We start from the raw sequence: 13,021 nt of genomic DNA, 5'->3' as shown, positions 1-13,021 counted from the left end.
CCCCCTCGCCGCGTGGAGCTTGATCGCTTGTGATATCCAAAAGCGTCGAGGGCAGGTCAAAGAGCTCGGCGAGCGCGAGTCCCTCCCGGCCATGAACAACCCTCCGTACCAGCCGTACGGCGGTCCTCCGCAGCAGCATCAGCAGCAGCCCCCGCAGTCGCAGCCGCCGCCGCCGCGCGCCAATGCGTTCCGTCCCTTCAACCCGGCGCAGGTGAACGCGCCGCTCTCGGGCAGCGGCGGCCCCGCCTTCGCGCGCAGTGCCAGCAGCGGCCCGCCCTCCGCCGGCAGCCTCAACGCGCCGCCCCAGCAGCAGCAGCAGATGGGCGGTGCAGCTCCGCGTGGCTTCGCGCCGCCGAACCGCAGCTACTCGGGTCCGGCCAGCCAGCCCACGGCGCCGCCCCCGCAGCAGTTCGGCGGCCACCAGGCGCCCATGAGCGGCGGCGGAGGCTACGGACCCCCCAGAGGCGGACTCCCGAACGCCCAGCCGCAAATGATGCGCGGCTCGCCGCCCGCCGCCGGTGCCGCGCCCCCCATGGGACAAGGAATGCGCAGCGCTGGACCCCCGCCGCCGATGAACCAGGGACCCCCCAACGGCCAGAACGGACTCACGCAGCAGTTCGCCAACATGGGACTCAATGGACCTCCGGGTCCGGGAGCTGCGGGCCCACCGAGAGGCCCGCCGCCGATGGGGGGAGCGCCGCCTCCGCCTATGGGAGGAGCGATGGCACCCCCTGGCGCCCCGCAGGCCATGCACCAGCAGCCCCCGCAGCAGCCGATGATGAATCAGCAACCCCCGCAGAAGGCGTACAACAACAACCTGCCGAGCGGCAACTTCCAGCAGCCGAACGACATGATGGGCGGTGGTGAGTTAGTTGTCCGTTGATGCAGGCTGAAGCAAAGGTGGATATGATGTGTCTGACTGGGAGTTTTGATTGAGTAGATGGATATGGAGGTCAGCCGGGGTTCCAGGGGCAACAGGCGCAGCAGGCGTCGCCGTTGACGGAGGAGATGATGGCGTCGCAGTGCGACCCGCGATACATGCGACTTACGGTGGGCGTCCTGCCGCACTCGCTGGAGCACGCGAACAAATCGAAGCTCACGTACGGACTTATTATTCGACCGTTGGCGCCACCCGACGAGGGAAAAGACCTGGATGTGGTCAACTTTGGACCCACGGGCGTTGTGCGCTGCCGTCACTGCCGTACATACATTAACCCGTTCGTGCAGTGGGTGGATAACGGACGTCGCTGGAGGTGCAATCTCTGTGGCGTGTCCAATGACGTCGCCAGCTCCTACTTCTGTCATCTGGGAGTGAACCAGCAGCGTCAGGACCGCGACGAACGCCCGGAACTCAACTCAGGCAGTGTGGAGATCGTTGCGCCTTCGGAGTACATGATGCGCCCGCCTCAGCCTCCGTGCTACATGTTTGTGATTGACGTTTCGGCTACCGCTGTGGCTTCCGGTTCCGTGCAAATCGCTGTTGATACGATCAGGGAGCAGCTTGACAACCTTCCTGGCGCCCCGCGTACGCGGGTCGGCTTTCTGACGTACGACAGCACCATTCACTTCTACAACTTGAAGGTTCGTGCTCCAGATTTTGGATTATTTCGTTGGCTGTGGGCGCACTGTCTAAGGGTTGATTTGTTGTTGGAACTTGATTGCAGTCAACGTTGAAGGCTCCGCAAATGATGGTGGTGGCTGACTTGGACGAGCTCTTCATTCCTATTCCGGATGAACTGCTTGTGAACTTGAGCGACTCCCGTGAGGTCGTTGAAATGCTGCTGGAGACGCTCCCTGCAATCCACCAGAATGCGCGCTCGGCTGAGACTGCTCTGGGCCCTGCTATCCGTGTCGCTTTCAAGCTCATGGTAGGCGGTTATCTTGATTGAATTGCTGCCGCGTTGGGTGCTAACTCCGAATTGATTGTATTTGTTTGCAGTCATCGATCGGCGGTAAGATGCTCGTGTTCCAGAACTCGTTGCCTTCGACTGGAAATGGTGCGCTCCGAAACCGCGACAACCCGCGCTTATACGGAACGGACAAGGAGCACACCCTGCTTCAACCTGTGGATACGTACGTGATCTGGATCTTGCTGGACGTCGTGGTGGCAATCCCGCGTGCTTCACAAGCTAACTGTTCATCATGGTTTGCATTACTGCATCGTTACAGGTTCTATCGTACAAACGCCATTGACTTTTGCCGTCAGCAAGTCAGCGTTGACCAGTTCCTGTTTTCTTCTATGTACACTGATATTGCCTCGATGGGTACGCTTTGCCGGCGTTGTATCTTTCTGCTTGACTTAACAATCGCACGAGCAGCTAACGTGTGCAAATTGTGAACAGGCTCCCTCTCGAAGTACTCAGCAGGTCAAGTTTACTATTACCCGGCTTTCAACGCTGAGCGGGACGGCGAGAAGTTCCGTAAAGAGCTGGCACACTGCCTCGTTCGCGAAACGTCTTGGGAGGCTGTCATGCGTGTGCGCTGCACGAAGGGCATGCGCCTCACTAACTTCTACGGAAATTTTTTCTTGCGTGGGCCGGATCTACTGGCGCTACCGACGTGCAACGCCGACTCGACGTTTGCCATTGAGATTACCCACAGCGACGCTCTGTTGACGTCCTCGACGATCTCCGTGCAGGCCGGATTGCTGTATACAAACTCGGGCGGCGAGCGACGTATCCGTGTGCACACTGTGTGCATCCCTGTTACCAAACGTACGTCAATGCGCGATGGGTTGCGGGTGGCAAATTCAGAACTGACGTGTCTTGCTTGCTGCAGTGTTTGCGGAGCTCTTCCGCCAGGTTGACCAGGATGCTCTCTGCAACATCATGGCAAAGAACGCGCTCGAGGTTGCGCTCAAGACTGGTTTGGACAGTGGTCGCTCGCGACTGCAGACACAATGCGCCGATATTGTGCGTGCATACCGGAACTCGGGCGCCTATGGGGCGAAGCAGCCCTCTGGCTACCAGCTTCACCTCCCGGAGTCGCTGCAGCTTCTGCCTCTGTACATCGTACGTTCTTGCTGTTCGTGCTTATGTGTTTTTGCTGCGTGTGTCTGACCTTAGTATGTTGTTCAATGTGTGCAGATGTCTCTATTGAAAAACTCGACCCTGCGCGGTGGCACCGACCTGAATGTGGACGAGCGCACGTTCCTGCAGTATGAGGTACGTCTGACTACAGTGGCTTAACACGATGCGCGTTTAGAGAAAACATTGACTAACACTGGGCATGTTTGCTCTATGCAGTTGAACAACATGCCAGTCGAGCTGTCGCGGGTGTTTATCTACCCGCGGATGTTTGCTCTGCACAACATGCCCCCGGAGGCTGGACTGCCCGCCGAAGACGAGGCCGGCGCTGAGGGTGCGGAGGGCAGCAAATCTGTTGTGCTCCCTCCAGTGATCAACCTGTCGATCGAGCGCCTGCAGTGCGACGGCGTGTTCCTGCTGGACGACGCATTGAACCTGTACCTGTGGGTGGGCCGTTCGGCACCGCCTGAGCTTCTGCAAAGTCTCTTTGGCGTTCCTTCCATGGAGGGCGTGGACTGCAGCCAGGTAAGGGGCTCTCTGCTCAGCAAGGGGAGCTCTTTGATTGGCGGGTGATAGATTACTTACCTTTTGACTTGTTTTGGTGGTTGGTTCACTCAGCTGAAACTTCTGGCCCCTCACGACGACACAAGCAACCGTGTGGACGCGATCCTGTCGGCGATCCGCGCGGAGAGATTGCCGTACCAGAACGTGGTGATCATGCGGGAGGGCGACCCGGCCGAGGGCCGCTTCTTCTGGAAGCTAGTAGAAGACCGGGCCAGCTTCCCTGGCGGCTCGTACTCATACTCGGAGTACCTGGGCCAGATCAGCCGCATGAGCCTCTCGGGCGGCACCGGCGGAAGATAGATTGCAACAGAAGAACACAAACTCACGGGCAGCGTGGTAACGGGAGCGAATGGATGAGTACCTTTTTAGATGTCGGTCTTCCTAGAACGCTGTCGGAACAAGTTCAAGCAGCTTGGTCGCGGATTATTGAGCGTCTGGATGTGGTTGCCATCCCCACCTAAACGGATGGCCATGCCATGCGATTGAATGTTTACCGCTGTAGCAGCAGGATATTTTACCGAGACTTGTTGAAGTGGTAATGGTCCACCGCCTCTCATTTCTTGAATTGAGCTCTAGCTTGCCTACAGATAAGGTTATACTACAGTACTTCTCTGGCCCACTTAAGAATTGACAATTCAATTTAACCTCATTTCTTGCGACCCCACCTGATTAGCTAAATATATGATTTCAACCATATGATTGGGTATAAAGTTTGATTAGAGAGCAAGCTCACAAAATTGCTTAGAAAAACCTCAAAATTTTGACGAATGCCACGCCTTGCGCACGCGTCCTACGACAGCGAAATGCCCAGCACTGTATCGACAGCTAACCAAGCTTTCCCATGATACCATTTTGGTGTAATATCGCCAAAAATTGTAGCCACTTCGCAAAAAAACCTAATGCTTCCCAAAATCGGGTTTACAAAATTTGTTCTGTTCCCCATATTCCTGCTGTTTTTGAGCAGCCAATAATATAACGCGAAACCACAAAATCTCAGCTTTCTTTGAGCTATTTTCTGTCTCCGACAGATTTTTTTGATTTTTTTAGAGCTGAAAAATAGAAATGTCGATTCTTGGGCGGGCCAGAGAAGCATGTTGCACACTCCTCTTCACGAGCTCTTCCACTGAGGACATCGCCACACGATGGTGAACGCCAGGGCGGTGCACTCGTGACGATTCCATTGAATCAGCGTTAGTCTCTGCTACGCTGGACTCTGCAACTCAGTCAACTGCGTCTTTCGTGGAGTGGAGAGCTCCGCCGCAACTGGATCGACATCTGTAAGCCGGATGTCATGTCAGCGTGGCACTTTGTAGGCCCGAATTGTCCTTCATTACACATGTTGAAAGCCTATGGCCGTGGCAGCACGTGTCTGGCCTTTCTCGACTGCTTCGGTACCAGCTCAGCTTACCATGATCGACAGCGCGCGGCTCACCGACAGAGGGAGGGAAGTCGGTCGGCATTTGGTGAAAGCCGAAACCAGACGAACGTGGCATCTGCTCTTCCGAGTGGAGCTGGCGCTTCGTACTCCTCCTCCTCACGAGGAAAAATGAACTGCCCGCCATCCAAGTCCAGGTATTCATTGCAACAATTCTTCGTAGCAGGCTCGCGCGAGAGTCTGGGGCTGCGGCGTTCGCGCGCGACCTTCACGAGCCACCTCAGCATGACGCCGCGCGCCTCGGAAGATCTGCCGCCTCGCGGTGACACCTTCTGCTGCGCGATGACCAAGTCGGCGTCTCCGCGCTCGCTGCGCGAGGTCCGGCAGTCCCGCGGCTCGTTCGTGTCGCTGAGCAGCACCATCTCCACAGTCTCGTCGACGCAGATCGCGTCCCCGCTGCCGCAGGGTCTCCGCGTGCAAGGGTGGATGTACTGGGCCCGCAACGAGGACAGCAAGGACGACACCAGCGCCCAGCGGTACACGAAAGTGTACGCGGTGCTGCGCAACGAGTTCCTGCTGCTCTACCGCAATGATCAACGTCCGTCCAAAGACGTCCGAGCGCAACCGTTAGTGCAGATTGCAGTGGCGAGCTCGTGGCGCGGCGTGGACGGCGTCCTGCACGTGGAGGATCCGTACGGCGAGACGATGGAGCTGCACCTGTACGAGCGCGAGGACTACGAGACCAGTCGCATGTGGGGCGACGCACTGGAACAGGCGTCGGAGCTCACGCACGCGCACTTCTCCCACTTCGACGTGAAGGTGGAAGACCTGTCTCGAGGCAGCGTGTACCGCGGTACGCTGCATGACTTCCGTCTGGACCGCGAGAGCTCCATCCGCAGATCGGTCACGCACATGAAGAAGTTTAAAACCTGGAGCTCGCTGCGCAAGTTCATCCCGACGCGGATATCGAGTCGCATGAAATACTCCCGATCGTCGGCGCCAAGTTGATGGGAGTCCTCCTTATTTATTTGGCGAGCTAGCTACCCAGCATTCTCGCTCCCCCTGCATTTGATGCTCCACTGGAAGAGCGTTGCAGTGCAGCTTGTAAATAAATGTGCTTTACTTTACATTACAGTGCAGTCACTCTTCCTACGTTTGTTCTTGGGGACTACCGGACCTTGTTGGTGTGGAGTTTCACTGGTAGGCAGTTCGCTGTCTCCGGAGGTGTTAGCAACGGCAGGGAAAGTCGTCACTCGACTCATAGTAGCCGTCGCCATGGAATAGTCATCAGCTCGTACACTGCGCTGACTACCTAGCGTGATGTCCAAGTTGAGGGCATGGGTGCGATTCTCTTTCGATGACGACACATCCGATGCCGATTCCTGCTTTTCAGTTGCTGCAGGAGTATCATCATCACCCACGGGTGACTCTACCGTCGTAGTTTCGACGCCTCCAAACACTACTTCCTTCAGTACGCGATCCATTTCAGCTCGAGACCTCCTTCTTCCTGCGGTCTTCGGGCGATCGCGGTGACTACCCGACGATTTGAGAATGGGAGCAGGAAGTTCGGGAGGTTCCTCAGTTCTGCTAGCTGTGGATTGACAAGGCTCAAGCTGTGGAGGCTCGGACGTCGTAGTTGCAGTGGTCTCTTTCAGAATTTGCTGTTCGAGTTTAGCCTTCAACAATTTGTTGGTTCGCTCGAGGCTTTCCAGTGCATGACGCAGATCCGCGTTTTGAGTTCGCTCAAAGTCGAGGTACTGCTGGAGACTGATCACTTCTTGCGTTTTGTGTTCCAGCTCCAGTGTATTCTCTGCCAGCGTTTTCTCCTGCACTGCGAGTTGCTCTCGGTACTGCTGCATAGTTGCGTCCACGTTATCCTCATCCATCGCTTTCCCCTTACGACGCCGCATCGACTTCTTTTTACTGAGAAGAGTGTTTCTGCCGTTCGCATCAGCGTTGTAGAATTGCACTGAGCCATCCCCGTCCAGCAGATCCGCAGAAGATGAAGTGTTCTTGAGATCGACAGCATACGAAGCCACTTTGTTGAGATTGCTGCTTGGTACAATCCCGAAGACGCTAAATTCCAAAGGCGAGTTTTGAAGAAACGCTACCAGCTCGGAGGTTATCGGTTGCTCGACCACGACGTGAAATTCCAGTTGGGGGTCCACGGATGGCGAAGACGTTGGAGTTGACTTGTGTTCCGTTGGTCCCTCTTGTTCTCCGTTGGCCCCGGACCAGGTAAAGCTTACATAAGCATCTTTACACAGCTTGCCTGGGATACCGCGGAGCCCTTCGATGAAGATATTTAGCCGCAGATTTGATCCGATGAAGCTCGAAAGTGTGGGAAGAGTAAGTGCGCCCACGTCCTCTGGACACGTCTCCACTAGCCGATGCTGGCACGCTTGCCATTCATGAGACAAAATAGTCGGTGTGATCTCACACTTGAGATTTCCACTGGTTCCACCCAAGTGATTGAAGATAGGCGTCGTCTCGTTGATCTTGCAGCCAAACACGATATTCCGGAGAAAAACAAAACTTTTGCCGATCAACTGGGGGCGAGGGGGATCGTAGAACGGGTCGCAGTCATCACCGTAGATACTTTTCCAGGTATCCACGTAGGCTGGTGAACGGTTGTGCTCGATAAATGTTTGGTACATTTCACGCATCACGTAGACGTTGGCGTGGAATTGTTCGATGTCCCACATTACGCTGCGGAATGTGCCTGCCTCTTGAAAGTTTACCTCCACTTTCAACTCGGCGCTGATTCCGTTACTGATCGCGAGCTCTTCGTCTTCTAGAGTTTGGGCTGTTCCTGCAAGAGCTGAGGGAACTGGGCCGCAAGTGATGAGACGCAGTGTAAACAGCGTTTCCTTCTGAAGTTCATCCGCGATTGAGTTTGCTTCGTTCACGAGCGGAATGGATTGCAGTAGTTGATCATCAAATTTTGCTCGCTCGACGCGTTCTCTCTCCTTCTGCGACCCGAGCACCTTTGCTTCCCTCATCTGCTTCTGAAGTGAGACCTCCAGCTCTTTTTGGCGCTCCACCAGCTCCTGTTGCTTCTTTTCAAACAGAATTTCCGCCTTTACTAGCTCTTCAGCAAGTTTTGACTCCTGCTGGGCCAACTGCTCTGCAAGTTTTTTCTTGTCGTTATCTCCTTCAGTTTGCATTTGGTTCTTGATCTCGAGTTCCTTCACTTTCATTTGCTCGTTCAAGGCCCGAACATACAGCTCCCACTCCTCCCTCTGTTTCCCCAGCTTCTCTTCAGCGAGCTTCTGCTCTGTTTGCATCATCTTCTCCATTTTTTTCATCCGCGCATCCATCTCGCGCTTCTCCCTTTCAGCCAGCGCTTCGGCTTCCAATGTGGCTTTGATTTGCTTGCTGTTTAGTTCCTTCATTGCGCATTGCCAATCGAACCTTGATTCATGAGCTAGATCATCGGGTGTAGGATTTTCTGGCCGAGCCGAGGGAATAACAACCCGGAAGACGTTCGAGTTGCCCAAGATTAATCGATCACAGTGATGTAGCTCCACCTCCTCTCCTTCTTTCAGCGGCTCTGCATTCACGAATACCTTCGCTCCACGACAAGCCGTAACAAACAGTGCCAAGTGTTCTGGTTGGGAATCACCCTCTTCTTCTATCGTGCCTTCTTCAACCAACTTCTTCTGCTCCCGCCGTGTGATCATACAGTGTTCTTTCATGATGCCAAGACCACCAACGACGATATTTTGCTCTTCTTCTGCGTCGATGCGGCCAACCTTGTTGATACCCGCATTGAGAAAGTATACCAACTTCTCGGACATCTGCTGGTCTTCGTTTAGGTTGAGAAGATGTGGATTCTTCATCGCCTTTTCCTTCAACTCGTTTGAGTCACTTACAAGTCCAAGAACCTTTAGCTGTTCTTCACGCTTTCTGGCAAGCTCCTCGGTTTCTTTGAGCCTCTCATTCCACGTTTTCTACCAGCACGAACCATGGTCAGCCCTTCACTCAATTAGTAACATGTAAAAAGTGCGTACCTCGCTTTCTTGGAGCAAGCGTTGGTTCTCCTCAAGCTGCTCGCGAATGGCAGCTAGCTCTCGCTCTCGTGCCGTGTTTATTCGCGGAGTTCCCGATGCACCCAAATCGCCGTCTGACCCACTACCACTCGCCATTCCTCTGGATGGTGGTCGAGCATCCATGTTTTCCATCATCGACTTGCGCAGCATTTCAAGCTCCTCTTTCAGCTGTCGAATGAGAATCTGGTTCGGGTCTTCGTTCACGATAGCCTTGTTTTTAATTTGCTTTGCCCTGTCAGCGTAGCGCAGAGTTCCCAACGTTTCCTGTGAAAATACACAGTTAGCCAGGCTCGATCCAACGCGAGGTTATGACTGCCCGTACCGAGTAATTCACACTAGCAGGGCTTAATGCTGCGATCATGATTGTCTTCGAATTACCACCCAGAGAATCCTTGAGAAGGTGAGTCTACATTATTGCATGTGCACAGTTGTGTTAGTTTTCACGTTGAGGTCGATTCTGAACGCCAACTGTACGTACAAGTTTCGAGTTTCGATACGGCACTAGCACCTTTTTGCCATTCGCAAGGTCTGCCAATGCAGAAATGCAGTTCCCTAACGCAGACAGTGACTGTATCGTAGTCGCAATAGCACTGTGAGCTCCGGATGTGGATTGGTATATGAGATTAGTTCTTCTTACCTGGTTGATAGCAGCACCCTCCTTCAACCGAGACCCAGTCGCTCCAGTACTGGCAGCCCGCTCACTTCCGGCAAGATCTATAAGATTGATCCGGCTCACTTTGTCCATCATCTTCCCGGTAGATGGATTTACTTCCGATTGCGTAACAATAATTTGGAATATCGTGTGCGCCCGCGAACTTGTGGCATTCATATTCGTAGATGCCGTAGTTCGCGCTAGGATGCCAGCATTCATTAACTATTGACACGCACAATGGTCAATTGATTTTGGAGAAAGGAACCCAAGAGATGGCCACGCAGCTCACCCTGTCAATTTCGAGGTATGATGATACTGCGCTACGAGTGAGACCCTCGGCATACGGGCCTTGACTCGGGTGATCACGGACCTTTAAATTATCTGACGATGGATTAAACAGGTCTACCAGTAACACAGTTAGCAAAAAATCTTGTTGCTGGTACATACGGTTCCCTACCTTTGACGCGCTCGTTGTAAATCTCCATCATGCTGGCTTCAACTTTGAACGTGACTTCTGTTGTATTTGCCTCGATTCGCTCGAAAATCACCTCCGAGGCCTTGGGAATGATTCCTTTGTCGGTACCGTATCCAACCATGGAGAAAGATTTTCCTGCACCTACACAGCCCGGCATTTCGTTTCATTTAGCTTGTTGCAATACATCGCGAGCAAATGCTAGCATAGCTACCTGTTTGACCATAGGCAAACAAGCTAACGTTGAATCCATTCCACGCGTGCTCAAGCACCTGGCCAAAACAGAGTTATTGGACTGAAAAAAAGAACACTTCTACGTCAAGCACCACGCACTCATACCTTGATACCAATATCTTCCCATACAGTTTGTTGTGACGCATGGTCAGGTTCAGATGCTGGAACAAAGCTATTGTAGCTGTTGGCAACGTGGTTAGCGAATCAAGCTTTCGAGCTGGAATCCGACATAATACATGTCCTGGTTACCTGTAATCGAACGTAAAAACCTTCTCCACGTTTGTCTCTGGGTCTGTGATGATCGTCTGCTGAGTTTCCTTCACCATACCTGCCTGCAATCGTTAGGCGTTCGAATCGTTAAATAGTTCGCAACCGAAGACTTGGACGTACGTATGCACGACGTGCTCTCCATGGACTTCTCGCGCTCGTTGTAGGGGCGAACCCGCACCGCGACCTGCACATTTTCAGACATGGCCCTGCTTCTGGCGCTGAAATCTCAATCCTTTACCCAGCAGGACTCCGTCCGCTCTCACGGCAACTTCGTTTGCATGCCCTACGCTGGTTTTTCGCCTACGATGCCCATAATAAACGTAACGGCACCGCATTTGAACTGCCTTTCAACAGTTTTAGAAGCCAAAGTCTCAACGATGCTGCTCGTACTACCAATTCACATGCAAAGATTGAGAAAGATGTCCACATCGCCTCTCATCTCAACCTTGAGTTTTGGCTGCGACTGGCGAATATCGGTGCGGCCCCAGAGAGCGACGCATAACAAATAAACGACGCTTATCAAGCAATAAAAAAACATGGAGCTCTACTACTCGACGTAGACATCGAAGGATAGCCCCCAAGGGCATTGCATTGCGTGCACTTCAACCGGCGGAACCAGATGCTGTACCAAAACATCGGCACCGTGGTGTGGCGCACACGACTCGCCGTGGCCCTCCATCGGGCTTGCACCACCAGCAAGGTCAGGTGCTGCACGAGACACGCGACCAAAGAGAGGGTCATCGCTGTCTGCACGCACAGCAACTCGCTCAGAATCGAAGAGGTCTCGGCGGTGGCGGTGGGTCACTGGTCCTCCCTCTCTCGACGCCGTCTCCATGCTCTCGCTCGCCTCCGCCCCGCGCGCGCGCGCCGCGCTGCTCGCCGCGTCGCACGGCCGACGCCCGACGCTGCGCGTGCCTCCCCATGTGATCCGCGTGCTGTCGACGCGTCCGACGGCCGAAGTGGCCGCGGCCACGAGCTCCAAGGCGGCGGCCACCGCTGCAATTGACGCGGCCGACGTGGCGCCGCTGGCCAACGCGGCGGCGGACATGACGCTCAAGGAGCGCCTCGCGATCTACAGTCAGCTGGGCAAGGCGCGCCTCAGCGCGCTGGTGGTCATGACCACGGGCGCGGGCTTCCTCATGGCCGGCGGACCAATCTCCTGGAGCACCTTCGCCGCCGCCACGGTGGGCACGTCGCTGGCCGCGGCGTCGGCCAACACCTTCAACCAGTGCTGGGAGGTGGAGCTGGACGCCAAGATGCAGCGCACGCACCGCCGCCCGCTGCCGTCGGGCCGCATCTCGCGGCCGCACGCGCTGGCCTTTGGAGCTGCGACGGCCACGGCCAGCACGGCCATCCTGGCTGCGGGTTGCAGTCCGTTGGTGGCATCGCTCGGCGCGCTCAACATCGGTCTCTACTCGCTCGTCTACACGCCGATGAAGATGAAGAGCGAGTTCAACACGTGGGTGGGCTCCGTGGTTGGAGCCATCCCACCCGTTATGGGCTGGGCTGCTGCCACGGGCACGATTATGGCGCCCGAAGCTGCACTGCACGCGTACCTGATGTACTGCTGGCAGATGCCGCACTTCTTCGCGCTGAGCTGGCGGTCCCGCAAGGACTACGGCCGCGGCGGGTACAAGATGGTGGCGTGCAACGACCCCACGGGATCTCGGAGTGCTGCGCTGGCGCTGCGCTACTCGTACTACATGGGCGCGATCCCGATTGTGGCCGCGCTCACGGACGCCACGAGCTACATGTTCGCGGTCGAAGGAACGGTGGTGAACGCGTACACCATTTACCTGGCGCACAAGTTCTACGCGAAGCCCAGCAACGCCTCCGCGCAGAAGGTCTTCTTGGCGTCGCTGTGGTACCTGCCTGTCATTATGGGCTGCATGGTACTGCACAGCCAGCAGTGGATGGACGAAGAGGAGGTTGAAGCCAAGAAGGAGGCGAACGTTTGGCGCGAGGCATTTTTGGGCGAGGTGGAGAACTTCCAGTCGACGGACCCCTCGGCAACTATCGACGAGAGCTCCATGTCTGCGTGGCTAGTGTCCAAGGTGCGCGCGGTTCGCCATAGCCTTCGGGATATCTGCATCCACGAGAGTCTGTGGGGAGTGAAGGACGGCCAGCACCACGCTGATGAGTCGAACGTGTTGTGCCCGGTGCACGTTGGCCACCAGGCCAAGGAGACCGTGGCCATCACCGCACAAGCTTCCCGGAAGGACTTGTAGACTTGTCCGTATTGAAGAACTATGTGTAAAGAGCAGCAACAAAAAGGCAGATAGCGGCAGGCATCATACAGACTGTCGGCAGCACCAGATAACAAGAAAAGCGTTGGCACGGGCGCAAAAAGCGCCCAGGCTTGATTCAGTCTAAGCT

At 55.2% G+C, this 13,021-nt stretch overlaps 5 protein-coding genes across 5 annotated transcripts; 3 read left to right on the top strand and 2 right to left on the bottom strand.

The window, feature by feature from the left end:
* Positions 1-91: 91 nt before the first annotated feature.
* On the top strand, positions 92-3,890 carry PHYSODRAFT_487506 (putative vesicle coat complex COPII subunit SEC24/subunit SFB2; the record flags this gene model as incomplete). Its single annotated transcript, XM_009523317.1, has 10 exons — positions 92-860; positions 938-1,581; positions 1,665-1,868; positions 1,940-2,073; positions 2,170-2,264; positions 2,343-2,714; positions 2,779-3,011; positions 3,087-3,164; positions 3,246-3,551; positions 3,645-3,890. The coding sequence occupies 10 exons, from the start codon at positions 92-94 to the stop codon at positions 3,888-3,890; spliced, it is 3,081 nt and encodes a 1,026-aa protein (XP_009521612.1).
* Positions 3,891-5,136: 1,246 nt separating this feature from the next.
* Positions 5,137-5,973, top strand: PHYSODRAFT_258463 (hypothetical protein; the record flags this gene model as incomplete). Its single annotated transcript, XM_009523316.1, has 1 exon — positions 5,137-5,973. One exon carries the CDS (start codon positions 5,137-5,139, stop codon positions 5,971-5,973), a length of 837 nt encoding a protein of 278 aa, XP_009521611.1.
* Positions 5,974-6,089: 116 nt separating this feature from the next.
* On the bottom strand, positions 6,090-9,888 carry PHYSODRAFT_480157 (hypothetical protein; the record flags this gene model as incomplete). The annotated part of the gene is made up of 8 exons (XM_009523315.1): positions 6,090-6,125; positions 6,201-6,314; positions 6,441-6,498; positions 6,649-8,918; positions 8,979-9,281; positions 9,340-9,423; positions 9,496-9,585; positions 9,655-9,888. The coding sequence occupies 8 exons, from the start codon at positions 9,886-9,888 to the stop codon at positions 6,090-6,092; spliced, it is 3,189 nt and encodes a 1,062-aa protein (XP_009521610.1).
* Positions 9,889-9,910: 22 nt separating this feature from the next.
* PHYSODRAFT_479039 (hypothetical protein) lies at positions 9,911-10,847 on the bottom strand (the record flags this gene model as incomplete). The annotated part of the gene is made up of 6 exons (XM_009523314.1): positions 9,911-10,071; positions 10,127-10,285; positions 10,356-10,413; positions 10,481-10,556; positions 10,625-10,703; positions 10,766-10,847. The coding sequence occupies 6 exons, from the start codon at positions 10,845-10,847 to the stop codon at positions 9,911-9,913; spliced, it is 615 nt and encodes a 204-aa protein (XP_009521609.1).
* A 631-nt stretch (positions 10,848-11,478) lies between these two features.
* On the top strand, positions 11,479-13,016 carry PHYSODRAFT_540850 (hypothetical protein; the record flags this gene model as incomplete). Its single annotated transcript, XM_009523313.1, has 1 exon — positions 11,479-13,016. One exon carries the CDS (start codon positions 11,479-11,481, stop codon positions 12,871-12,873), a length of 1,395 nt encoding a protein of 464 aa, XP_009521608.1. The 3' UTR covers positions 12,874-13,016.
* Positions 13,017-13,021: the final 5 nt, after the last annotated feature.

This window comes from Phytophthora sojae, assembly GCF_000149755.1.
Source record: "Phytophthora sojae unplaced genomic scaffold PHYSOscaffold_2, whole genome shotgun sequence".
In the NCBI taxonomy this organism is placed as follows: Eukaryota; Oomycota; class Peronosporomycetes; order Peronosporales; family Peronosporaceae; genus Phytophthora; species Phytophthora sojae.
This window is presented reverse-complemented; position numbering and strand designations above follow the sequence as displayed.